Source organism: Polyodon spathula, chromosome 6, assembly GCF_017654505.1.
Source record: "Polyodon spathula isolate WHYD16114869_AA chromosome 6, ASM1765450v1, whole genome shotgun sequence".
NCBI lineage: Eukaryota > Metazoa > Chordata > Actinopteri > Acipenseriformes > Polyodontidae > Polyodon > Polyodon spathula.
Genome location: NC_054539.1, coordinates 24,086,537 through 24,113,839, shown reverse-complemented (window position 1 = coordinate 24,113,839; position 27,303 = coordinate 24,086,537). Strand labels below are relative to the sequence as shown.

At 37.3% G+C, this 27,303-nt stretch overlaps 1 protein-coding gene across 1 annotated transcript in view; it reads right to left on the bottom strand.

Moving 5' to 3' along the window:
* Positions 1-27,303, bottom strand: part of sntg2 (syntrophin, gamma 2) — a 129,799-nt gene that overhangs the window by 62,010 nt on the left and 40,486 nt on the right. Inside the window, exon 2 of the mRNA XM_041251563.1 lies at positions 991-1,128. Within this exon, the coding sequence (XP_041107497.1) occupies positions 991-1,128 (138 nt within the window). The remainder of the gene's footprint in view (positions 1-990; positions 1,129-27,303) is intronic.

The window sequence follows — 27,303 nt, the reverse complement described above, 5'->3', positions numbered from 1 at the left end:
TCAGATGAGAGTATAGATGGGGTGAGTATACATATACCCAAACACAAAATTGCATATACTAATTCTCATTGAGTATACGCATACACAATCAAAATGAATTGCATATAGATTGTGTTTTTGCTTAAGTATGTTTTGGACAAAAAATCTTTTGAGCAACCGGAATACATAGACAGAATAGAGGGAAAATTAAAAAAATAACTTAAATTAGCACAGACAGAGGTAATAATACATTAGATCATAAGAACCAATAACAAAACACCATGTAGTGGAGCCGGATATGAGCTAGAAGACTGTTGAGAACTAGTAACTACTGCAGTAATGCACATAAGCAATTATATAAAGACACAAGAGCTCAGACAGAGTACATGATCAAATAACATTGGGAGAAGATACTGAAGAAACTTGGAACTGTTGTTGGTGAGGAGGAGGAGGAGGAGGAAGGCCAATAAGGCGATGAAGATGCACCAGCTGTGAAGCAGTTGCGTCACCGTGGCTGAGCCGCAATGGGTCAGCAAAAAAAGTGATGTTTGGCCATTTTTTGGCTACCATGCAGCAGCTAATCATAGCAGATGCAATAACTGTGGGCATAAGGTAAAGTCTATAATTTTTTTAGATATTTTTGTAGGTTGAATTTGTACTGGACTGAAGTTATGACATTTCAAGCCCTGGAGGAAGGTTGTTGTTATTTTTATATGTGATCCATTATTTTGTTTTCATAAAATGTGTGTATTTGCATGATTACTGGCATAGACTTTTGCAAAAGTGGTACATTTACAAATTGAGCTTTACACATACTCAATACGCAAGTATGAAAGTCATGTATACGCACACTCAATCGCGAGTATGACGAAATACAACACGCATACGCAATTTGCATTTTCATACACACCGCATGTCCATCAGAGAGTGCCATGGATGGGCAACTTTCCCTTAAGGTAAAATAAGGGAAGCTTTTTGAATTTCAATGGAAACAGTCAAGAAAGTACTTACGTTTGAATTTGATTCACTTCCACTGATGCCAATGACGTCTTGTTTCTGAATTGTTAATATTTCTTTTGTTAGCTTTAGTCGAATGTCATACGAATGATTAGACTCTTCATTATACAGCAATGCTATTCCAGTCTTTGTCTGTTGATATAAAAAAAAATATATTAATTTTGTTAGTACAACAAAAAGAAATTTGAAATTTCTGTTTTTCCACTGGTTTATTGATCCAAGACATCTAGGCAATAATTAATGACCCTAATACACAAGGGAATCAAGCTTTGAGTAGATACACTGGAAAGCAATCTTGTTAGACCCTAAGTTTTTACACTGCTCCTCCGCTTAATTCCAACACAGTATCCACACAATTGTCCACACTAGGGATGCAAGTCGGTTATGATCAGATCGGTTTCAGTCTTTCAGCTGTTTTTGATCCAATCTATTTTCGGTAAACCCGAAATGAAAGTTTAAAACCCAAAAATCTGAACTGCATTTTTGCAGCCTAGGGAAAGAAATGGACATGCTATTACACACTAGTCATTTCTTAACTGTGATAAATAAGCTCAATGCAGTGGTATTGCATCTCTAATACCAATGTATTATACAATTAGACACAATAAATAATATAATGTATTAAAAGACATTCAACTTTTTATTTATTATTTTCCTGGTACCCCACAGCGGCAATTCACATGCAAATCATGCCTGAGTAGAACTGCAGCTCGTGAAATATACAATAGATACATTTGACTCTTGAATTCAATCAATATGCCAATATAAGGCAGCATTTCATTTAAAGCAGTTTCCAGATATCTTTCATTTTGCAGCTTTGCACAGTTTATTCTAGTTTCACAATGGTTCAGGACTAATATTTTCTTTCAATACTTTTGCATTTGGTTGCTGTTGGTTAGTTTAGCATAATTGCTTAATTTTTAATTAGGTCTACACAGAGTAATTTAATTCCTTCTCTGCTGAGGCCCTTGTGACCCTCTGTGCTACAGGAATTTGGGGATTTTGGGAGTTGGTTGTTTTACATCAAAATACCCAGATACCCAAACGAAACAAAACAAAAATGCACGATGGCCAAAACAAATACACCTATACAAACCAGACTTGGGGTAAAATTCAAATGCAAAACTATTTGCATTTCACTTGGTATTTTCCTATTCTGAAATACAAGTATTTGCAGTTGTAATTAAAATCATGGGAAAGTTTCAAAAACATTTCAAATGCATTTAAATGCTGTTCAATACATTGCAAAAGTTGTTTTCACCTGTGTGTAACCCCTATTCATCAAGATGAGACCTGCAAATCACACCTCTACAATTACCACACATTCAGCTCAGTCAAGTTCACCTGCTCATGATCTTCTCAACCGTTGAAGTATAAGGAGACACAGTTTGACAAAGGTAGGTAATTTTAATTATTCAATTGCCATTTATTGGATGCTTTGTTGTTCTGAGTTAAACACCATATGTAACTATTAATGACTATAAATATCCTGCATAGATGTTAGAAGGCTAGAAAATATACAGAAAAATACAACAGAGCACTGTAGTATCATTCTACTTAAGTCAATCCTATTGTTAAGATGTCAAGTGCAGTTCAGTCTGTCATACAGCAGTACTATAAAGTGCTTGACAAGCCAGATGACAAGGGTAAATACCCTGTAAAATGTAATTATTGCTATGATGAGTTTTCTTGCTCAACTAAAGCAACATCCAATCTTCTCAGACATCGTAAGGTAATCTCTTTCCTTTTGTTTATTTCCACATTAAGTGCAATATAAAACAATAATGTAATTTTAAAGAAATTGTTAATGTAGCCTTATACATATTCTGAGTGTGTTCTACCAATTATACACAGTTTACATGCAAGATTACTTCTTTATAGGCAGTTAGAATATATGCAAGTGTACTCCATATTAATAGGTTTTTTTTTTTGTTGGTTTTGTTGTTTCAGAGGAAACACAAGGAGGTCTACAATGAGTGTGCTTCAAAATTGCCAGGAAAGTGTAAGCAGACCAGCAGGAGCAGGTACAAGTCCACAGACTGTCACCAAACTGACATCACTGATGACCTAGTGACCTTCACTGCAGGAGACTTGATCCCACTCTCTGTGGTTGACAGTACATACCTCCATTCTTGAAAAAGCTGGACCCATGTTATGAGGTTCCCAGAAGAAAACATCTTGTCTCAAAATTGATTCATGAGAAGTGTATGCAGCTCAAAGAAGGTCCCACCCTTCGTATACAGCAATCCCAGAATGTCTGTGTGACCCTTGACATCTGGTCTAGCAGGTAGATGCGCGACTATATTGGGATTACTGCTCATTTCATTCAGGACTGGACAATCAACTCTGTAATGCTTGCTTGCAAGTGCTTTTGTGGATCTCACACATCTAAGCGTATAGCTGAACAGTATCATGAGACCATTGTTGGCTTTAATCTCACAAGTAAAGTCACCAACATAAACACAGATAATGCTGCCAATATGACTAAGGCATTCGCTCTACCTGGCTTTGAGAATATAGATGCTTTTTATGATTCTGATGAAGAAGATCTTGTTGCCTACAGCTCTGACAGCACCACCTATGCACAGTTGAAACAGTGGGAACACATTCTTTGCTTTGCTCAAACATTACAGTTGGTTATTATGGATGGTTTCAACTAAGATGGTCAAATAAAAAAAGTTTTGAGCAAAACTGCCTCTATAGTCTCTTATGCCGACAGGTCCACCCATGTATCAGATATACTAGAGTCTGAAAAATGCCTTAAGACAGCCAATGCAACACATTGGAACTCTCAACTTAGCATGATCCACTCCATCCTGAGGGAACTTGACACTATGCAGCATCTTACTGCTTATGATAGGAATGTACTCAGTGACTTGATGGAGATTCTTGCACCAAGTGCAACTCATTGCATTCAATGTGAAAATACTGTCTCTGGAAGTATAGAATTGCTATGTGCGAGGATTCTGAAGGTTGAGATGAAGACTTTAAGTCAGAAATTTCAGTCACCCTTTGTGTATGCCTTGCAAACCTCTGTAAACAAACATCTGTCAACTGATGAATGTGTGATGCATTAATTTCAAGTTACAGTGGTGCACATACAATGAAGCAGCAAGCATAAAGGAGAACTTTATTCTCAAGGCTGCAGCTGAAACTGCTTGTATGACCTTACAAATAGAAAATGTACTCTGTGAACCACCTGCAAAGACAAGAAAATGATTTTTCAGCTCACTTCTGTGTGCTCCTTCCAGTGTGGCCAAACTTTCTACAGTAGAGGCCGAGATTGTAAACTACCTATCTGAACCATGTATGCCTGAGAAGCAAATCCTCTGGAGTTTTGGAAAGGACATGGGAGCCAGTACCCATCTCTGGCAAAGATTGCTCCAAGATATCTTTGTATTTCAGCTTCTTCCGCACCAGTAGGGAGACTTTTCAATATTGCTGGTAGAGTTTATCGACCTGAAAGATGTAAACTAAAGGACTCCACTTTTGAGAAGTTAATGTTTATTAAATGCAACAGTATTGCCACTCAGAGAGAGAGAGAGAGAGAGAGAGAGAGAGAGAGAGAGAGAGAGAGAGAGAGAGAGAGAGAGAGAGAGAGAGAGAGACAGATAGCGAGCCCTCACCCACCTTCTCCGTGTCTGTGCTATGATTGACAGGCAGAACCTTCAGGGCTGCCGAGCTTCCTGCAGGATCATGCGTGCATCAGACAGCCAGCACAGATCTTGCCCTATTACAGGGACATATACTGGCACAATACAGATTGTTGGATGGTAAATTACATTTATGCATCACCCAATAAAATACAGTCATGTTAAACACTGTTACCGGCACGATAAAGGAGTTGGTATGTTATAAATATGGCCCAAATTGTACTAGTGTTTGTATAGACAAATCAATCAATGTCTGTTGTATGGAAAAAATATTTGATATGTATTTGGTAAAAGTCACATATTTACATTTGCATTTAGTTTTGGTAGTGCAGGAATCATATTTGCATTTGCAAATTCAGAATTTCAAAAACATGAAGTTATTTGCATTTGTATTTAAATGCATTTGAACCCATGTCTGAATACAAGCAAAACAAGTATTGTGCTGGGGATAAAGCAAATGGTTGCCTTTGTTATATATTTATCTCTCTCACTCCTCTTAACCCTCTCCAACCTTATGAGCCCTTCAGTTAGGGTAGTGTTTACATCTGAACACCAAGACTTTTGGTTACGGTCCGGTTTTCTCTTTTGTCGGTTTGGTTTGGAATTTTATGCAAATATCAGTTTCAGTACGGTTTTGGTTTGGGAAAATCATAACCATTGCATCTCAAGTCCATGCAACATAGATATTAAAATGTTCTATTTTGCTGCAGAAACAGGAAATGTTTGAGAAGAAATGTATTAGAGCAATACTAAAATATTCTGATAATCAAGTGGTAAATGGTTAAATCCTACACATAGTAATTATATTTTCTTGCAGTGTGACAAATCCTTCTGAAAGCCTATACAATCAAATACCTAGGAAACTAACATCCACTGGCTAACATCCATCCCCAGCTCAACAGGAGACTGAGATGTCAGCAATCTTCTAGCCTCTGGAGGACAAAGGGCAGCTCTGCAGGTGTCCTCTTAACCTCATCGCAGTGAGGAGAAACAGTTCCTGGCAATTTTGCCTCCCTAACTCATGGGAGTGCCAGAGCCATTGGAATCCCCAGCCAAGATTACTAACTTTGCACGGTCAAGGCGTGAACCTGCATCCCCCTGAGCAACTTGAGGAATATAGTGCCGTATTTCTTGCCTGGAAAACGTGCCAGAATAATGAGGCAAACATAGATAGAAGGAATGTACCTTCAAATCCTTGATTGTTTCAAGCTAAATGAAAAGAGAAAAAGCAGCTGTGTACACTTGGTTATTTTTTAATGTGCTACATAATTCAGTTCACTTAAGCACTTTTGGCTGTCAGTCTTAAACTGACTTCTAATGAGATTGTAAGAATAGCATAGAAAAGCAATCAGACACTTGTGAAAACAGCCCTTATTAGAAGGCATAGTGTGAAACATCAGGAAAAATGCTGCCACCAGAGAGGCAGTCATTTACTCTGTGAAAGAGTAAATAGTTTTGGGATGTGTTTCACCCTGACAGATGAGAAATGAACACAATAGCAGGTTTGAGAGGATACCTTAAGGATATTTATTTTGAGCTGTATCCACCCCTTTCTATCACAGGTATTGTATTATATCATATCTCACAGAATCAGGTTGAGCAACATTTAGCATCACTTAACTCTCAAATATTAAAACAGCATCTTGCAATGCCTTGTAGCCAAGTTCCGTTTTATTACTTCCCTCAGTAGCATGACCAGAAAGTAAAATGGTGGGAATTTTCCAATTTCGGTCTTGAATAAGTAGCCTAACCAAGAGTAAGACAACGAGATGCAGAAGAGAAAGAGAAGCCATGCCCTCACATTCCAATACCTTCCAATGTATGTTATCCTTGAGCAACCATTAAGCAGTCAGCTAATTTTGGATGCTGTTAGCTATTAATGGCACTGCCCCAGTAAACCCAACAAAATCATAAGCCAAGTCATTTAGTTAATAATCGTTGTGGTGAATGTGTGTAACATAAAATACATTTAAAGGTACTGCAAATATGTAAAGTACAGAGACATTCAAGAAATGTATCAAAAGCTGTTGGATATCTTCCCTCTTCAACCGGTACTTCAATATAATTTCCTGATCAGAAAGCATATCAAAGATACTGCACATACATCGTCTTTTGAGATTTCTTTGAGCCGATTCTGTCTGTCTCTGCAATTGTCTCTGTCTATGCCTTAAATGCACAGCATGCATGAGAGCAGCCATGTTTCTCAATATTCAATGCAGGAATTGACTGTAATCCACCCGTCATATTTATACACTAGGTAAATTGGCATTGGTAAAATAGGACACGTAAACGATTGAATGTGTGAGCAACGTTACTTAGAAACACTACTCTTATCATATATTCTGTTCCCGATGCTGTAAGAGCTGATACGACATCAATTGTGTACACAAAAACAAGCCCCAGTTTGCTATTTTAAACAAGATGCTGTTTTGGTATTTTATTTTTGTATTATATACCATCATTTTCTGTAACTTCGGTCGGATCCAGTTGTCAGATATTCAGTTTTACGTTCCTCCTTTTAGATGGTATAGTTATTTAACCCATCATCAGGGGCTATGGGAGATTTCCATAACATACCGAATCTGCAAAGCATGACCTGCTTGGATTTTAGGATGAGTTACATTCCAAGCTTCTTAAACCTCTGACAATATATTGTGGTAGAACTGTTCAGTTCAATAAAAAAGGGCCAAGTGTCAAGTAATGAAATTACTGCAAAGTCTTGTGGTTTTACTATAACCAATAATATATTAAGTGAGTTGTAATACCCAATGCATAGCGTTATTTTATATATTGTTTTAAAAACGATAAACAGTAAATACAGGCATTGCAATTATTTACTACAGAGAACACTGCACTCCATTGTTCCACTGCAGAACATCATGTCAGAAAACTGGTTTTAGGATATATGAAGGTATTTTATGTTTTACTTAAATGGCAAGTGGTTGTACCCAAAGCGACCATGCATACTTTCTTGAGGCAATACAGGTGGCATAATTTTCAGCACTTGACTATACAAAACCTGCCATGAGTGGAGTGTGCGTATAGCCAGTACCCATTTTTACAGTACTACATAAAATAAAAAACCTAGTATGGTGTATTAAAAACTAATTAATAAGTTGCAAAAAATTATATGTACATATAGGCATTTTCAATATGTACTACAAAGAATGAACAATGAATAATTCATATATGTACTCACCTGAGGCATACTGCAAGCCTTTCCTTTACTCCTATGGGCTTCCTGAACTTGGTTGTCTCTTTTAGGAGGTCATCTTCCAATAGTGCCAGAATATAATTGAACTAGCACTCAGACATCCTGAAATATTGAAAGAACTTGTCTTCATGGGAAGACAGTTCTCCCACGTGTGTGGAATTCCCCTAACTACTCCCTACGCTGTAGTATTCTGTGTACCCACATTTGTCTTCTCTGTCTATTGATCAAATGCAACAGTATTTCGTCATGTTTTTCATCACTGTCCCTTATCTTGCTGGAAATACAAGTGAGCGTGTACTAAAAAGTTGATTGGCATATTGCCGTACATCTAAATACATTCTATAACGATGCATTCATTATTTCAAGGGGATAATTAGAAGGTATACATATAACTGTACTAAACAGTAGCAAAAACCCATCTGTAGTATCAATAACAATGTAGTTTCCATGCAGTGACCCAGTAATTACTACTAATGTTCAGCAATACAACAGGTTACACATTTTGATACAATTGAATGCCCTGCTTCATACCTCGGTTGATCATCCAGGTTTCTTTAATAAAGGTACAATTTTAAACAATGATAATTCTACTGAATGTATTAAAGGGTGAGTTTAATGCATTGTCTTTATCCAGTGCTGAATTTAGTATGCACTGCACTAGACAGAAATATTATTTTCAAGGGGATAGACTGAGTTGGCTGCAGGCATTGAGACTGAAACACGATGAATCAATGAAATTAGAACAGAGAAAGATGTTTTAGTTTCAAAGCCAGAGGAGGTAAATGCTGCGTTTCGAGTATTTTATAATCTTTATAAATCTGAAACACAGATTGATCATGATAATTGTAAAACACTCTTAAATAATTGAGATCTTCCTAAACTAGGAGCTGAGGACAGTAGAAGGCTTGATGTTCCAATAACATTAGATAAACTAAAAATGTCTATTAAATCAATGAAAAAAAGGCAAGGTCCCTGGCTTAGATGGTATTCTTCCCAAACTATTAGTATAGTTGGAACGACCTTTGATTCCAGACTCCACATATTTTGTAATTAAAAGTGGATCATTTCATAGGGATCAGAAAACTGCCCTGATATCTCTGTTATTAAGAAAGGTAAAGATCCCCTTCTATAAAAAGATGTTTGGCTTTGGATAATAATCAGGGTCTGCTTCAAGTAATTCATATGTCTGATCCTCACCTTGTTGATTATGCAGTTCTCTCCCTGGATGCTGAAAAGACCTTTGATTGGGTGGAATGGGAGTACCTCTGGCTAGTTTTGGAACATTTTGGATTTGGCTCTGGCTTTATTGGTATGTGAAAACCCTGTATAGAACTCCCATGGCCTCGGTTCTCACAGGTGGCACTCGATCTTGCCCCTTCTCTCTGGGGAGGGGAACCCAGCAAGGATGTCCTTTGTCATCCCTTCTATTTCCTAATCATTAGCACAAGCCATTAGACAAAACCGTCTTATTACTCCTATTGAAATTAAAGGTTCAAAACATGCCTTTTTTCCTATGCTGATAATGTCATTTTGTACATATCCAACATTTCGGAATCTGTACCACATTTAACATTGTTTGAGGCTTTTGGAAAGATGTCAGGTTACAAAATTAACTGGACCAAATCAACTTTGTTTCCTTTGAATTCTATTGCTGGGAACGTTATATCACCTCCCATCCTCCCAATAGATAAAAGTTGGGCATATCTAGGCATACAAATCTATCTTTTTTATATCAGATGTCTAGGCATAATTTTAATTAAATGACGCAAAGGGTCAAGGCTGATCTTTTAAGGTGGTCTGCTTGGCAGTTCTCCTTACAATCAAAATTAATGTTCTGCCACATATTAATTTTTTGGTTTTCTATGTTGCCTTTTTGAAGAAGCCCATTCAATGATCTCAAAATGTATTGGGGGGGGGGGGGGGGGGGGGGGGGGGGGTTCGTAAGAGCACATTTCCAATTGAACTCGTGTAAGGTTAACTATTTTTCAATGAGCTAAATTGCCAGATGGACTGTCTGTTTCAAGTATTATTACTGGGATTTTTAGATTAAAGCTTTGAGAACCTGGGTAGAACATGACTCTCACATTCCCTGGCGTTCTGTGGAGGAAGCTTTGGTATCACGTCACATATTACAAGACCTGCCTTTTGCTGGTATTAGCTCTAGAAATATTGATTTAAAACTTGGTCCTATTATAGCTAACTCACTGAGAACATAGAAAAGCATTGAAAAACATTTGGGGGGGTCCTTACAAATGTAATAAATTCTCTCCAATCTGGTATAACTACTTCCTCTTGACAGGAAACCAACCCTTTATTTATCCAGCCTGGTCAACGTGAGGTATTGCCACTCTTAGGGACATATTTGGTAATGGAGATCTCTGTGTGTTTCAAGATCTCAAGGAGGCCTACTCCGTTGCTAATTTCCTCATGTATTTAAAGGTTTAGGTCAGCTATGCGTGCTTATGGTGTGCCATGGGATGCAGTTTGGACATATCATCCCTTTGCAGATTGGATTGCCCCATCCAAATCCCCCACAGGGGTTGTTTCTGATATTTACAATAACTTGTTAGAAAAATCTTACGGCTCCTTGGCTGTTGTTAAGATTTGGGATTGGGAACTGGGGAGTTTGGGAAGTCCTTCTAATTGGGATATTGTATGGTCAAATACCATTGCAGCCTCAAAAAAACATCAATTAATATATTATACTTATTCATAGAGCGTATGCAACTAACTGCAGATATTTTCTATTGAAATTTATCACTGATTCTTCTTGTAATATTTGAAACCTTGGTGCACCTGGTACTGTGCTTCATATGTTTTTAGAAATACATACCCAACGTGCTTTCAATATTGTTAGGTGTTTTATTTTTGCTCAATGATGATTCACTAGTTGACCTTAATGCAATGCAATGTAACATTCTGTTGGCAGGGTTGACAGTTGCAAACAAAGTTATTCTCAAACTTTGGATTGAGCCTGCAAAGGCTGCAGCCTACTACTGGTTAACTGTGTTTAGAGATATTGTTCATCTGGAGCAGGCAACAGCTAGACTAAATGGGGCGAGACTGGGGACAGTGGAGACATGGGATTCGGTTTCCACCTCCCTGGTCAAACTGCTGCTGGAATGACTATGCTTTCCTTTCTTTTGTCTCTTTGCTGTGTGTATGAGCTCTTTTGTATATACTTCTTTGTGTTTGTTTGCTTTGTCATGTTCTAGTTTATTTGTTTTGTTTGGGAAAAATAAACAGCAGAAGTCATCAAACTAATTTTATTTGATGGGGGCTTAACTCAGGTCTCTGGGAGGTGAATGACAGCTTTAGATGTCTGTTCCACGTTGTCTCTGGCAGTGTGGTGCCTACTTTCCTTTAAAGAGTACCAGACTTCATTTTACTTTAGTCTTCCATTTGATTAAAATTACTTTTCTTGGTTACTGCTGCTTATAAACTCTGTTCATTTCAAAGTTTGCTCTGTAATCTTTTAACATTGATTACTGACTTTGCCATTTGGTTTCTTAAAAAGCAAAGAGAACAGCAGCAACATATTAATGGATCACCTGACAGATTATTTTTTGTGAGGCTTTTCTGTTTCAGTTTTCCCACACTTTTCCCTTTGATTTCTCAGAACAATTTTACATATGTTAGCTTTTAAAGACATTTTGCACCTCATTTATCAAAGCTTTTTTACTCTACAGTTTGCATCATTTTGATGGAAAATACATCAGACAATGACACTTAGCTATAGCTATTAAAAGACAGTTGAGACAGAAAGGTTTTATAATATTATTTTACATGTTCCTTGACACTAATAAACGTCATGTTCTAAAACCACTGCTTATTGATGAAACGCTTCACAGGGACACTCAAGCCCTGCTCTTAAAAAGTAGTCTTTCAGTGGACAACTAATTATTTCAGACATACAGAGGTAAATAAATAAATAGAAAAATGTTATAGTTTAATGGTGATAATGACATTGCTTTGGCATGTTCCATGGTAATAATTACACATTTTTGACTTTGTAACAAGGCACAGAAATGTCATTATCACTGAAATCTAAAATTAATTCATTACTGGAGTCCAAAAAAGAACACAGCACACTTAATTTCAGTTTTAAAGCCTACAGCTTCTTTACTCTTGTTTGTTTAAATCTGTGGGTGCGTAATCTGTAGCTCAGATCATTGCTCCCTCTTACAAACTGCATCTCCTGTTGCAAAAAAATAAATAAATACTGTTCTGTTAATGACATAATGGAAATGGAGTAGTCCATATTATCAACAGGCTGGCTGGATAGCGCAGCCTCAGTCCCAGTATGGTTACCTTGCAGCTGCACAAGTAATAATAATTTTAACACCAATTACCCTGACGCAGTTAAGGGGCAAGAGGATGGTCCCCTGTCTGCGGCTACAGCTGCTCATCTGTTTGAAATAACTTTGCTTAAAGTAATTAAACTATTATAATTCCTCTGGTGTGTTTTTTTTTTTTTTGTTTGTTTTCTTCTTATAATTTATTTAGCAACATTCACCTCAATTACTTTTTTCTCAGTAGTTTAGTTTAAAACACACCTATAATACCTGCAGGATTGGGGCTCTTCAAGACCAACGTTAGAGATCCCTGCACTCAGTTTTAATACACGCTACCACTTGCCTTCACATTCAGGAATAAATTCACTCCCAGACTCCAACATTAACTAATCTTACCCCCAAGAGGTCCACTTTGTTCAACAACAAATTAACTTCTGAATGTAGTAAAAAAAAAAAAATAAAATAATAATAATAATAATAATAATAATAATAATAATAATAATAATAATAATAATCTGAATTAGTATGTGAGAAGGCATTTACAGCACACTACAAATGCAGTGAATCAGTAACTTCATTGAATACAACATATCGTTTGTGGTTGCTTTTCCAGTGTGGTACTGATTGCAGTTGTGACAAAACTACATGATAATTAGGAGGGTGAGGATTTGAATGTACTGGGTGGCAATACACAGCACTCCAGCATTTTGCTGGGTCTTTCCAATATGGAATGAACTTATTTCTGCCTCAATAACCACTATTCTGGTCATGGAGAAGGCAAAATTATTGTAGCAACAAATGTATCCAGACAAAAGTGAGGCAGATTTAAAAGCAAATGCAAGCAATTTTACTAGGAACATTTTAGTTTTAAACAAAACACAGTTTCAAGCCAAATAAAGCTGAATGACTGAACAAACTACACTAATGCCACCTAGGTTTTCCTGGATGCTTAAATCTGTGTTTTTGCTACAGTTATGGTTTAAATATAACTAAAATGTAGCCTTTTCCGTCTATAGTACTGTTTTAAAGACCATAACAATATGAGTATTGCATTACTGTGCTGTAACTTTGTATTATTCACCAGATTAATGCTGTATATAGCAGGTGTATGCATTTATTAAACCAATGGAAACTCATTTTCAGAGTTACAGACATTTCATACTTAAGAACAACCTCCATTTCCAAGATTCAACTGTAACTGCAAAGTAGTTGCACAGTAAGAGCAGGAATCATTTGTATTAAACCCAGTGACTGCTACCAGTGCTACTAGAAATGTATACCTAAAACACATTGTTTTAAAATACAATTTCTTATGTCAAATCAGAACTTAAAGAATAACTAAATGTAAAAGACTGATTTTTTTTTTTTAAATGGGCTTACCTATCATAATAAGATAAGGATTTGAAGCTTCTCAACCTGAAGGCTTGTGAAGACTAAAAGGACGGCAATTATTAATCATGCTTAATTATTGTGCTTGCACAAATTAAACTAGGCTTTGTCGCTTTTTATGATGATTAAGAGCCTGTAAATCAAGAACAGCCTGTTAATCACTTTTGTTGCTCTAATGGCATTTTTACTGGGGCGATCTTCAATGTTTTTTGCTATTAATTGATATAGTTCCATTAAAAGTGTTAAACCCTGTTTGTTTGTTTTAAACATAGGTGTATCACATTTTGAAAAGATTTGGCTAAGAGTATTACTGTCAAAGTAAGCTCATTTTAAAACATTTTTCTGTCTGTATCTGTAATATATTGTATTGTATACATCTCTAGAAAACTAATTTATTTAACTCTATTTATTTATTTTTACTGATGATAGAATTTTAAAGGTGTTTGTCTTGTTCAGATATCTTGTGAGATTCTCTCATTTCTCCCTGTGACAGGAAATGGCTAAGTGGTGACGTCAGGCCAGAAGGAGGAACAAAAACACAGAGGTAAGGTAGTACTGCAGTGCAAAAGACACAGCGCGCCGTTGATTTAAATACTAAATAAAATAAAAGGTTGAACAAAAAAACAACACCATTTTCACAAACGAAAATAAATAATAACCCAAGGTCTCGAACACAACATAAATTTATTTGGGCATGGCTTTGTTTTAGTCCTTGTTTTATTTGGCCAGTCCGAATGACCCCCGTTAGCGGAAGTGACCTAGGATACAATAATACAAAAAGAGAGGAGGAGAGCGAGAGGCAAGAGAGTAAGACTTGTGTGGTGGTGCTCACGTCTCTCGACGTCCGAAAATAAATGATACTGGCTCCCCCAATTGATAGATAAGAGAGTAATGGGGAGCTGGTGTGTCGAAAGTGGCAAGGAACCGTAATATATATAAATAAATAAATAATAAATAAACAAACACAAAATAACACGGGCGGAGGGGGAAACCCTGTTCTAAAAATAAATACTGTACAGGGCTGCTTGCCCTGTTACACTCCCACTGAACGCAAATACGACTTTGTAAGTAAGGGTTCTTCTTGTATTTTCATTTTCTTGCTCTTTTAAAAACATCTGTTTAAATTCTTCTGTTATTGGTGTAAACCTTTTTTTTTAAATTGTCCATCTTTGTTTTGAATGTGGCCTATTATTGTTTGCTTTACAGTGCTTGTTGTAATTAATGAGAACTGTTGACATTAAGCGGCACAGCCACTACACACTGAAGAAGAGGATGACATAGGAAGGAGTCTAAAGCCCCTATCACACTGGCAGTCCTACCTGGGTCCAGACCCCAGTGCTGGCTACCCGGGTCACAATCCTGTAGTGTACCTGCATCGTACTCGGGTTAACCCGGGTCCCAGAGACACACCTCAGGATGTGGGTTGACACGTTTTGACCTGGGTTGAGCGAGACAAAATGCTTGACGGCCGAGGCAATAAAAAACAGCCACACCTGCATGACGGTTTCACATCCAAAAGGAACATTTCTGTTTATTCTGTCTAGCCATATTTTTGTTGATTGAGACACAGCATGAGCTAGATTGCAGCAGGGATGTAGAAACATTTGCTCTAATCAACATTTGGGCCGATGGTTCAATCCAGAGAAGCTTGGATGGAAGCGTTCGTAACAAGCTGCTTCCAGGGCATTGATATGCCTACCTGACCCGTAGAGCATGCCAGTGTGAAACGGGCTAAATATGAAAACAATATTAGTAACGCTCATACATATGACCATAACTAATATCAGGATTTATTTTTTTTCAATTTAGGGGTCTGTTACCATGATAACATACATTATATATACATAGGCTGCTGCGCATTTCAAGAAGATATTTAATCGAGGGGTTATGTTAAATGGTGCAGAACCCCAAGATTCAATATTTTACCCTGCAACTCATGTTATTTTTTTATGTTATATGGATTTAAAAAATCTGATAAAAATGGGCAGCGTTGCATGGAAATGAAGGATGCTCATTCAGGATTTGCAGGTTCTCGAAGCCGGGACTCTAGACTGGGCAGGTAAAAGGGTGCTGCTTTACCAGCCAGTGGTACATTTACAGCTCAGCAGAGTAGTTCTTCTTAGACTGTGACAAATAAGGAAAGAAAAGATAGTTAAAAAAAAAAACACAGTTGCGGCCGTATTCTACAGCCACTAAGGGGTAGGTGTACTAAGGTGGGCTATTTGCAGCGCAAACATACCACAAATTAGCATTTCTATTGCACCACTTAACAAGTAAAAATTTTGTCATATGTACCTAGAGAAAATATGTTAATGAGGACAGCCGGACTATACTAATTTAAATATTTGTTGCGTCTTCTTAGCGAGATCTCTAGCATTATACACTGCAAGAGTCGTGTGACATTGTTCAGATAAATAGTGGAATTTGAGTTGTGGTTTGCTGCAGCAGAGGGTGCCCGAAGGATAACGTCTATACATGCAAGGGTACAAGAATCAAAATAACATTGTGTTTGTTAAATGTAAATTACATCTGTACAATGCATTTTGTTCTGTCTTCATTTTACCTATTTTAATACATATATATATATATATATATTATATATATATATATATATATATATATATATATATATATATATATATATATATATATATATATATATATATATATATATATATATATATATAGACAGATAGACAGATAAATAGATAGATGAACACATGAAAGGCTGTTTAATCCCATCCCATATCAAAAATATTTTTATAATTATACAGGAGCCCCTTGCTAAACCGGATGTTTTTCTTTGGATGAAAATAACAAGTGTTGAACATGCTGTATAACTTCAAAGTGCCTTCTGAAGTTTAAGCACTTCTGGAGATGTTAATAGCAAGAATACCTGCATAATATATCAAGGAATATGAGGAATATTTAAGCTTAAAGTGTTGTTTCAGGGATTCGTATTGTAGCTGATGTTTGTGAATTTAGCCTACCTATGTATTCATTCATTAATTCATTTTTTAAGTATTCAAAAGGTCTGAATGTGAATTTAATTAACCAGCGTTAAAAAAAAAAGAAAAATCACCAGCAAAATTGAGTTTTGGTTTTGTTTGAGCCACACAAGCTATAGCCCATCGACTTAAAGGGACTGAAGCTAACAAAACTATTCCATACCTTAAATCATACCTGTTGTGCACTTCCATTCGTAACATAAGTCCTTTATGTGGAGTTTTGAAAGAAACACATGGTATAGTAAGCAAGTATTTATTTAAAAAAATTATGGGCCATATTCCAGTGATGTAGTCAAGACCAAACGTACGGAGACCAAACAACCCGAGACCGAGACCAATACATTTTTGTTGTGACCAACCTTAAGAAGAACAACAACAATGACAATAATAACGATTTCTTTTTTGAAAGCTATTTTTCTTTTAATAAACAAAATAAACACAACAAATGTAACAACTGAAAAATGTGTTCTATTGACTTTTTCTATTTACAATCAATTCACTTAGGAATACACACCCTGAAAAGGTGTGTAAAAACATTTACTGCAACAGATGGCTGTGAGCTAGAAGCGGAAGTTGAACTTAGCTTTGGGAACTTCCCATACTCCTGGTAACTGCTGTTTTTTGGTGACAGCTCTGGATCATGTTAGCCGTTTAATAACAACAAACAAGTAATTTTTTAGACACAACAAAAACAAACAAAATACTCACGATAACAACATGGGTTTTCCTTCCTGTTCAGCATTAACCATACAACAAACAGATCACTTTGCTACGTCCCCTTTTGTAGTGTCAATCATGACCCCTTGGTAAACAAGTGCAACCACTCCTCCAATCCATGGCTGCCACATCATTTCCCTTCCCGGTCGATGATTTAGTGTACCATAGCTCCTCCCCCTTTCTAGATGGCCATCTTCCGGCTAACCCAGGGAATGAATTGTCTGGCCATCCAGTCCAGGGCTCTCTGTTCCCTTTACACATCTCCCTCACAGGTCAGGAGGGAGATTTATCACCAAAAATCATTCTGTGTCTGCCACAATGATACAGTAAGTAAATTAATCAAATAGCTGCAGTGATGCCTAAAAATGGCAAAAACTTTATCAATATTATAAATGCACTTTTGCTGAAGAAAAAACAATAGACATTTTAGAACTTACTAAGATTAGTGATTTTATCCCCAGGGTAGAGACAAACCGTACATGCACAATGCTTGATTAGCATGAGGTGGTTTACCCAGTTAATCTAAATTGATAATGTGGCTGGAAGATTAAATACTGAGTTTATGGCATGTGTGTGGTGATGGATAAATGTATTCAATAATATTGTTTGCCATAGTGTATGGATGTTAAAATTGGAAAATGTAATAATAATAATAATAATAATAATAATAATAATAATATAATAATAATACTTAATATTATAATGTCTGTAATGGATTGGATTGAAACTACAGTTTTATGAAAATGCAACTTGCCTTATCAAAAGAAATGCAGTAGGCTTTATGCAGTGATAAGAATATTATGCCTTGAGGTAGATGGATAATCACTTAAGAAGCCAAAAGAAAAAAAAAAAGGTGAAGAGAAAAATAAATAATAATCTAAGTAGGTCCTGAAGCTAAAAACATCCAATTTAGAAGAGAGTAACCATGATGAAATACTTAAGATATGCACTCAACAAACAGCTTTTTTCAGAAGTATATTTAAATTACCTAGGGATTGATTGAAACTCACAGTAAAACCTTCCATACACCACAAATGGTGTGTCTAACACATGTGAGCCTAAAACTGATAACTCCCTGATAAATTGTCTTTGTTTCCAAATAACAATTAGTAAAACACTTTGAGAAGCCCATAATGTACTGTACTCTTAAAAAGAGGATATGCATTTGAAAAGAGACTTTGGTGCAATTTGGAAGGTTTATCTAAAAATGAGATCAAGCCACTGCAACAGCTGGGCTAGCAATGTCCTGAGGTTGGTCAGACAAATCAAAGCAGCTAAACATTTGGGCATAATAACTCTGTGAGAAGCCAGCTTATCCTTCCAGCTCTCTCTGGCAGGGATAAAGATGCAGGTGATCCCGTCAGACTTCACACAGACAACCAATTTATCAGTAATTCAATCTAACGGGAATCTCTTGTCACTCTGAAATGGCTGTGTCATGTAATGTCAAGGCATTTAAGACACACGGTTGAGAGACAAGCAGGTAAACATCTGCACCCCACACGCACAGTAGAAATTAACAATTTGGAGTAATTCTTAAAAGCTATCTTACCATATAGTATCTATATATAACTTACTTTACTCTTCATGATTTGCTTTACTCCTTAGGAAATGTTGATGTCATTTGGCAAAATCAAAATTATTGGAATCAGCACGTACTGTATTGTGACAATAGTGGATTAGGATTTGAGAAAATCCTCTGTAGACCATCGAAATTATACTTTGGCATAACGTTATGGAGCTGTGATTCAAAACTAATATAAAACTTGCAAGGTTTTCAGGCAGGAAATATACAGTACAAGTGCCTAGTTCATTCACTGGTTAATCTACAAACCTTACCGGCAAGCTCCCATTAGCCTATAGGTATATAAACCTATTTTGCAAACTCAGTCTCACCATGCTTTCGAATATACAGCTTGTTGTTTGTTTGGTTATGTACCCCCACCGGTCATGTCGATGTTGTCCCTTGTATTGTAGATTCGACTCTCCAGCCCTTTCACACTAGCACACCCGAGCCAAGCCGAGCCAAGCCCTCATGGTACAGCTAGTTACACGCTAGTCATTTCGTCGAGCCAAATCGTGAAACTCTGGCCTCGCAAGATATCTGGTACTGGCTCGGTGTTGAGCAAGGCTCGGGGCAGGGTTAACTTGTATTGTTCGAAACGATAAAAGTATAGCAAAAAAAAAAAAGAGACTAAACAGCAGTGTGAAAAAACAACAAAAAAAACAGGATTACAAAAAAAAAAAAAGATCATAACAATAAAACTGAGTCAGACCGCAAAAAAGTAAATATTATAGCAATTCTAATAATTTAATATAATTTAATATAATTTTTTTTCATTTTCAATCATTTTCCTTTCTATCCTGATAAGTGTCCCAGTCCCTGCCGATGAGAAAAATCCCCATAACATGATGCTGCAACCACCAATATTCACAGTAGGGATGGTGTTCTTTGGGTGATGTGCTGTGTTGGGTTTGCGCCAAACAACGCTTTGCATTTAGGCCATAAAGTTCCATTTTAGTTTCGTCATACCAAAAAACTTTTTGCCACATGCTACAGAATCAACTGAGTGTTTTTTTGCATACTTCAAACGGAATTCTAGGTGGGCTTTCATGAGTAATGGCTTTCTTCTTGCCACCCCAACCATACAGGCCAGATTTGTGGAGTGCTTGGGATATTGTTGTCACGTGCACACTTTGACCAGTCTTGGCCATAAAAGCCTGTAGCTCTTGCAAAGTTGCCATTGGCCTCTTGGTAGCCACTCTGATCAGTCTCCTGCTTGCTCGGTCATCCAGTTTGGAGGGACGGCCTGATTTAGGCAGGGTCTTGGTGGTGCCATACACCCTCCACTTCTTAATAATCATTCTGACCGTACTAAGCGGGCGCAGTGGTCTGGTTGGTGGAGGAGGGTGTGTTTCGGTCAGAGGAGGGGGAGTTGGTAATAAGAGAGTAACAGAGAACGATCCATTGTGAGATACCAAAACAAACTGTCTGAGACCTATCTGGTAACTCTGCGTTACTGTATACAGGAACATAGGAGCTAGGATACAAAAAGACAAAAAGAGAGAACTGCAGGTTAGGATTGAGTGTTTTTAGTGGGTTTTCTTGTTTTGGTGCTGTGGTCCTGGCTCAAACAGGGACCGTTAGTGTCACGGAGGGCATTAAAAAGCTTCACGGAGAGTTGCACCTGCATCAGTGGTCTGTCTATTCTCAGAATGTAAAAATGTAGTTGTGCAATGTTTTGTGGCATTTTTTGGAAGCCAAAGTTCTAACAAGTTTTGCATATTCATAGCTTGTGACGAACGTTGGTGTACAGAATGGGATTCATACATTTGCCACTGGAGAGGCAGGTATTGTGAATGTCTATATAAATTAATATGAAGCGTTTTTTGCTATGGATGCCAAATTAGACTAAATCTGAGCATTGAATCAATGTCTTTGAGTGGTCTAGCATATTTGAATAATCAGATCCACTATGAATTGTGTTTGCTTCAGGCCCTGTGGTTATCTGCATTGTATCTCAGCTGCCTGTGGCATTTGATTAGCCATGCCATCCTGTTATTGCTGCACTGGCTCAACTGCTGCAGAGGGTAAATAGATGCACCTTTTTATCCTGACTTTCATTTCTATATAAGCATATATTGTGTTTGAAATATGAATCACCCCATTTGTTAATGATAAGTCTGTTGTGATAAGTCTGTATTTCGTTGGGATCAATTCCTAGTTCTGCACGGGGGCCAGTGGTGTACTTCGTCGATTTGGTAGGTGGTTCTGACTTGAAATACAGCCTTGGAATATTTAAATGATATTTAGTTTTATGCGTGCCAGAGTTGCTGTCAATCAGGTCTGCAGAGTGCATAACAGTATTGAAGTTATTTGATGGAATTTTACTTGATATGAAGTGAATCATGAAGCCAGGTCAAAATAGGAAGACCGAAATTCTGATTTAAAATGCTCCAGTCAACGGAACTTACTGTGAGTTTGTATCGTCTTACACGCAATTTGTTTTGACCGTATATGGTTTACATTTGTATCTACATCGTTTTTTACATCTCAAGTGTTTGCCACAAATTAATACATGTACTCAAGTGCGGTAACAGGCGCACTGTTTCAATCTTAGTTTATGCCGTGGTTTCGCGACTTGAAGTCTGTGAGTGACCTTAAGTGAGGTAATTGACACTCCGGTTTAGCCAGACTTAAACATCGGTTAGAAGTTCTAGTTCATCTAGTTAGAAGGGAACTAGTACAAAGGAGGAAACTACAAATATATATATATATATATATATATATATATATATATATATATATATATATATATATATATATATATATATATATATATATATATATATATATTCTACACTGTGGTACTTCAGTTAAGTTACAAAGAGACATTTTTACACGTATTTACAAAGCTGCTCGTCACCTTAGAATCTATTATACTTGCTTCTCTAATGTATTGCTTCTAAACCCCTGATTAACTGGATCTTCTATCACTCACTTGCACACCAATCCTCCAGATCAACAAACCATCTCAACAGATCCAATAGAAACGATACCGTCTCTGCTACTGTGGGTTCCTCCTTTTTGTATTTGTCCCCACACTTACATGCTGAGATATCTGGCCTAACGATCCACACCTCCTGGACCTGCTGTTTCTAACTGCACAGAATCCGTCAGTCTCCAGGTCCTGGTTTCTGCAAGACTCCAAGATTTTCAAAAAGGATGCCTTTCTTCCTCTAACTATTTGTTCTATTCCTTCAGGATTGGAGCTGCAACCACAACTGCTCAGTGACATTCCTGCACATGTCATAAAAAGCTTAGTCGTGGTCTTCAGAAGCTTAAGGATTTAATCACGGTGGTTGCAGCGGGTGTCACGGATTCCATGACTTTTGCTAGTGTCTGCGATTTTTGCTGATGTGCATGACTTGCGAGGAAGTCAGTAAGTTGTGTTCAATCTGTATGTGATTTTATTGGAAAGTGTTCCTTATTAACATTAAATTTCGCATTTATCGTTTATTAATTTGAATAAATAATTATATATTTAAACTAGCTCCAACTTTGTACTTTGATGTCCTGTTTTTTTTTTTTTTTGTTTTTTGAAGAAAAAAAATTGAGTCAATCTAAGCTCTTCGATTAAATACTTCTTGAAAGTTATGTTAACAGTTCATAAATTCAGTGTGTGTCTGTCTGTGTGTGTGTGTGTGTGTGTGTGTGCGTGTGCGTGTTATACTAACTGCCAGCAGTCACTGCGGGACATACATTGAAGAGTTTTCTCTTTTTAATTTAAATGAATTTTCCACTTGTTGATTAATTGTTGTATGGATGCACTTAATTTAATGTACATGTCTCTTGTCTGCCCCATACCCTCTTTGTGTTATCCTTGTATGTGTATTTCTCACCCCCAAAGCGTGTTATGCTTCTTTCCCCTGTTTGTGTCTTTATTCTATCCTTAGTTTAGCGCTTATAAATGCAACTGTTAGATAGTCATCGTTGCTGAGCAAATAAAAAAGCAACACATTGAAATTTAATTTGCTTGTCACTTCTTTCTTTGCTGAACCTGTGCGCACCAGTCGCTCGAATATGCTTTTATTAAAGACAGTTATTTAATTTTATTTTTTTATCCCTATGACTTTATTCTCCCTCTGTCATTTTCTCAGTGATTTTGAACACACTGACCGTGATTGCTTCGTGATTTATGTACACATTTTCTGTGATAAACTCCTAGCCCTAATTATCATTGCCCATCAACATCTGGAACCAGCATTGTAAAGAAGGATTTTATTATATTGAAAATTGTGTCAAACCAGGCATTAAAAATTTCTTCTCCAATAATGTATGTTACCTTTTTCACTAACTAACAGCACAACCTCGTTATATATATATATATATATATATATATATATATATATATATATATATATATATATATATATATATATATATATATATATAATATATGCTTGAAAATTCACGAACCTTTGAGAAGGGACACTACCCAATTTCGGGGTAGTATCCTCTATTTTTATTTACTTACACCACAATGCAATGTGTGTTCCGTTAACAGAGGAAGACTAACCAAGTGTTTCTTTCAGTCCCGCCTCCCCCCCCCCCCCCCCCCCCCCCACCCACCTAAACACCAAGATAAAATGGCTGAATGAAAAAACTGCTGAAACAGTGATTCTGTGACCTAACAGAAAATTAATTACAAAACATACTACATATGAACTTCAGAAACATTTTCTGTTATTTATTTATTTTATTTATTTAGTTATTTACTTATGCTGTATCAGCTATATTTAAACAAAATACTGTAAAGCCATAAATATTTGCGACCAAAATATTTGGTGAATCACACCCATAAAACCTATTTTGCTCCAGAAATGTTGATGACCTGTTGCACTGGTAGTAGTATATTATTATATTATATATATATATATATATATATATATATATATATATATATATATATATATATATATATATGTGTGTGTGTGTGTGTGTGTGTGATTGAGTGTACTCTTCTAACAAGAATATGGAGGCTTTAGGATCATATATATATAGTTTAAATGCATTATACTTTTTATTGTTTAGGATTGCTAATATTTACCTTTTGAAAGCTCTTGTGTCTGCTGTGCTCTGTGTCTATGACTTGAATAAAGTTTGTTTGAAATCGCTGCTCTGATTTTGAAATGGTAACATCACGTCTATTGTACTGCACCAGCCATAGCAATGCGATCCTCGTATGGCTATAAAATGTTTATCCCAGACAGTACTGTGACAGAATGGCAGGTGGTGGAGGTATGCATCCTATTTATGTTATTGGAAAATTAGGGCTAAAGCTGATTGGCCGCCCCAGGGCTAGTATGCTAATGAAGGAGAGAAAAGGAGAATTGTGGGGTCTTTGTTGTGTTTAGGGGCCTGGGGGGCGGGCGCATTTGACAGAACAGGATTTGGGTGTCAACGATCGGGGTGGGTGCCATGTGGATTCTCTGGCACAAGGGAAATTGTAATGCTTTAGTCTGGCACAATTGTACATCGATTTGAAACTCAAAACACCAAGTTTAAAAACATCTGTGACAGAAAACTGAAGTGAATGAAATTGGTTAAAACCTTTTAAAAATTGATGACTTCTCTGGCATTGTGTCCCATTTACTTGTTGACATAAAACAAGTATTCATGTTGTTAGAAGATGCCAGTCAATATGACTGGCAAAGAGAAACAACAAGCGGAATAGAAATGTGATTGCACGTTATGATACTGTACACTGCATAAGCACTGATTTCATTCTGCACGATTGGTGAGATGCAGGAAGGCTGGGGACTTCATGGCTAAATAACCAATTGGAACCACAGGAACTCCCTACATATAGCCAAAAAGATAAAACTTCCAATTTTTTGCTCAGATGGCATGTGACAAAGCAAAAATACAAATACAAGTTTTAACCTTTTGTATACATCAGTAGAAGAATGCGCCAGTATGATATTAATAAACAAAACTTGTATGACACAAGAATCTGACCTCCCAACACCCTCCACATACAAACTACTGTAATTGATGTGTCAACATGATACATAGTTGCAACCTAAGGGCAACTATGTGGGAAAATACCATCCGACCTACCACACACAATTGAATTTATAATTGGACATGTTCTCTTCCAGACAGTTTTGCATTTTCCACCTGCTGACTAGAAACTGGAAATTAATCTACGTGTAAGCCAAGTTTTTACAGATTTTTATAATTTATGTAAAAAAGGACAAGGTTCAGTGAATCAGCAAAGTGGTTATTAGAGAAGTTTTCAGATATTGACCCCAAGCAAATACTTAATTGTTTATAACAAGCGCTAGCTTATAGTGTCATCTGGTATACCAGTTCATGAAATGCTTAATAAACAAAGGGAGCATTGAAGCTCCAATGCACATTCAATGAATCTTAATGTAACAACTGCCGAGTAACATTTGCCTGACAATTCTTAAGGGAAATCATAGGCTACAACAAATGACAGCAATATCCTCCTCTGAGCTCTACACAGCCGTTGGCAATTAAAATATGTTTATTTTTTCAAAAAGAATAAACTCACCATGGCTGACTAAGCTGATAACATCACCTTGTTTGATGATTTAAAAGATACATTACTTTGTGATTGCAACCTGTCATGGTTCTCTAGTGTTGGTCTGGAGTTATCATTGGGGCTCAGGTGCAAGTTCTGTCCAAGGCCAAGGAAGACACACATGATGGCTTTACTGGCTTTATTGGGATTCTCAAAGACAAGTACACAACACAACTCTGTCTCCAAATAGTTGTATACATTACTGTAAATGTATTGATTGTCTGTGAGCTCTTCATAAATACAGCCTGTGCACCTTTTCAGGGAACTTCAAGCATTAAGGGGAGCGCAAGCTTAACTCCATTGGCGGAGTTACTTAGTTTATACTTCTTTAAGGTACAGTGATGCAAAAAGGAAGGGAATCATCACAATGCCAAGCAGCAATCTTCCTAAGCAATCTTCTTTTTAACTTGTTTTTGTTGTTGTAAGTATTGCACAAGCCATATTGCTTTTTCTATGGATGGACGTGTTCAAGGATGCAGTAATTGATGAGTGAAGCATGTTTTTTTGTGTTTTCCCTGAAACACTTCAAAATTGTATAGATAAAAAGATCACTCCTAAAGACTATTGCAGGGTTCTTATCTAGCTAACTAATACATATTAAACAATAATTCTATTTAACTAACTTGTAGTTGTGTAATCCCATTGAAGTGCATTGAAACTATTGTATTGCTTAAGTATTGTGTTTAGCAGCCGTTAACTAGTTCCCTTGCAAAGTGAGGGTGGAGTCTACTTAAGCTGAGTGAATCTACTATTGGTCAGTCTACAGGTAACCAGAGTCAGAGGCAGATAGGTAAGTGATCCTGCTTCAAGTAATTAACATTAGCTGTAGTTAAGTAACATTGTAAAGGTGGTGTTGTTTTAATTAGGTGATCTACTGTTTGTGATTAGTACCAGGTGACTGTGGTTAAATTGAATAGAGGATGATATGCAATTTGATTGGTTTATACACAGCTTTTATCCATGCAGTTAGTATAACAGACAGCTAACCTATTTGTGTGCCAGCACGAACCACCAGCCAAGTGAAGAGCCTCTCTCCCAAACAGCCAGGAGTCTAACTGTGGGAGTCTAACTGTGGAAGTCTAGCTATGGGAGTCCAGTGAGGAGAGACCTGCGAGGAGAGGCTGCTGGAGAAAATCTGAACCTAGCAGCACTCTGGAAGACGTCAACTACTAGACAGGTCTGTACCCTCCCCCACCACTCCTGCTCCCACTACTACTATACCTATCTGTCTCTCTGTCCCTGTTATTCTGTGCTCTCTCTCCTATCTTCTGTCCCCTCTCGGCCGCTGCTCCCCTAATCTCTCTAATCTCATCCCTCTGCCCCCCCCCCTCCCCCCCGCACTCTCTCCTCTCCTGCACGCTCTCTGGTGCCCTCTGGAACTCTTGCTCTGCTAACAAAGCTGATTTCATCTCTGCCTTTGCCTCTCACCTCTCTCGTGATTTCCTTTCAACGCCCGCTGACCTGTCCTCCCTCTATGTCCTGTCCCATACCCATTGGAGGGGGAGGTGGGACTGGTCTTCTTTCCCTCCTTACTATTTTCTGTCCCCTCTGACCTCCCATCACTCTCTGTTAACTCACTTTCTCGATGAACTCATCTATCACCCGCTCCTCTCTGTCTACCCCAAATGTCGTGTTAGGTGATTTCAATATCCATCTCTCCAACCCCACCCATTCTGCCAGATTCCTTCCTCTCCTTCACTCCTTCAACTTCTCTCTCTCTCTCTCTCTCTCTCTCTCTCTCTCTCTCTCTCTCTCTCTCTCTCTCTCTCTCCTCCTACCCACAAAGCTGGCCATCAACTGGATCTCACCTTCTCCAGGGCCTGCTGGCCCTCCACCCTCTCTGTTACCACTTTGGACCTCTATGATTATTATTTCATCTTTTTCTGTCTCTCCCCTCTCTCCTTACTCCACCTACCC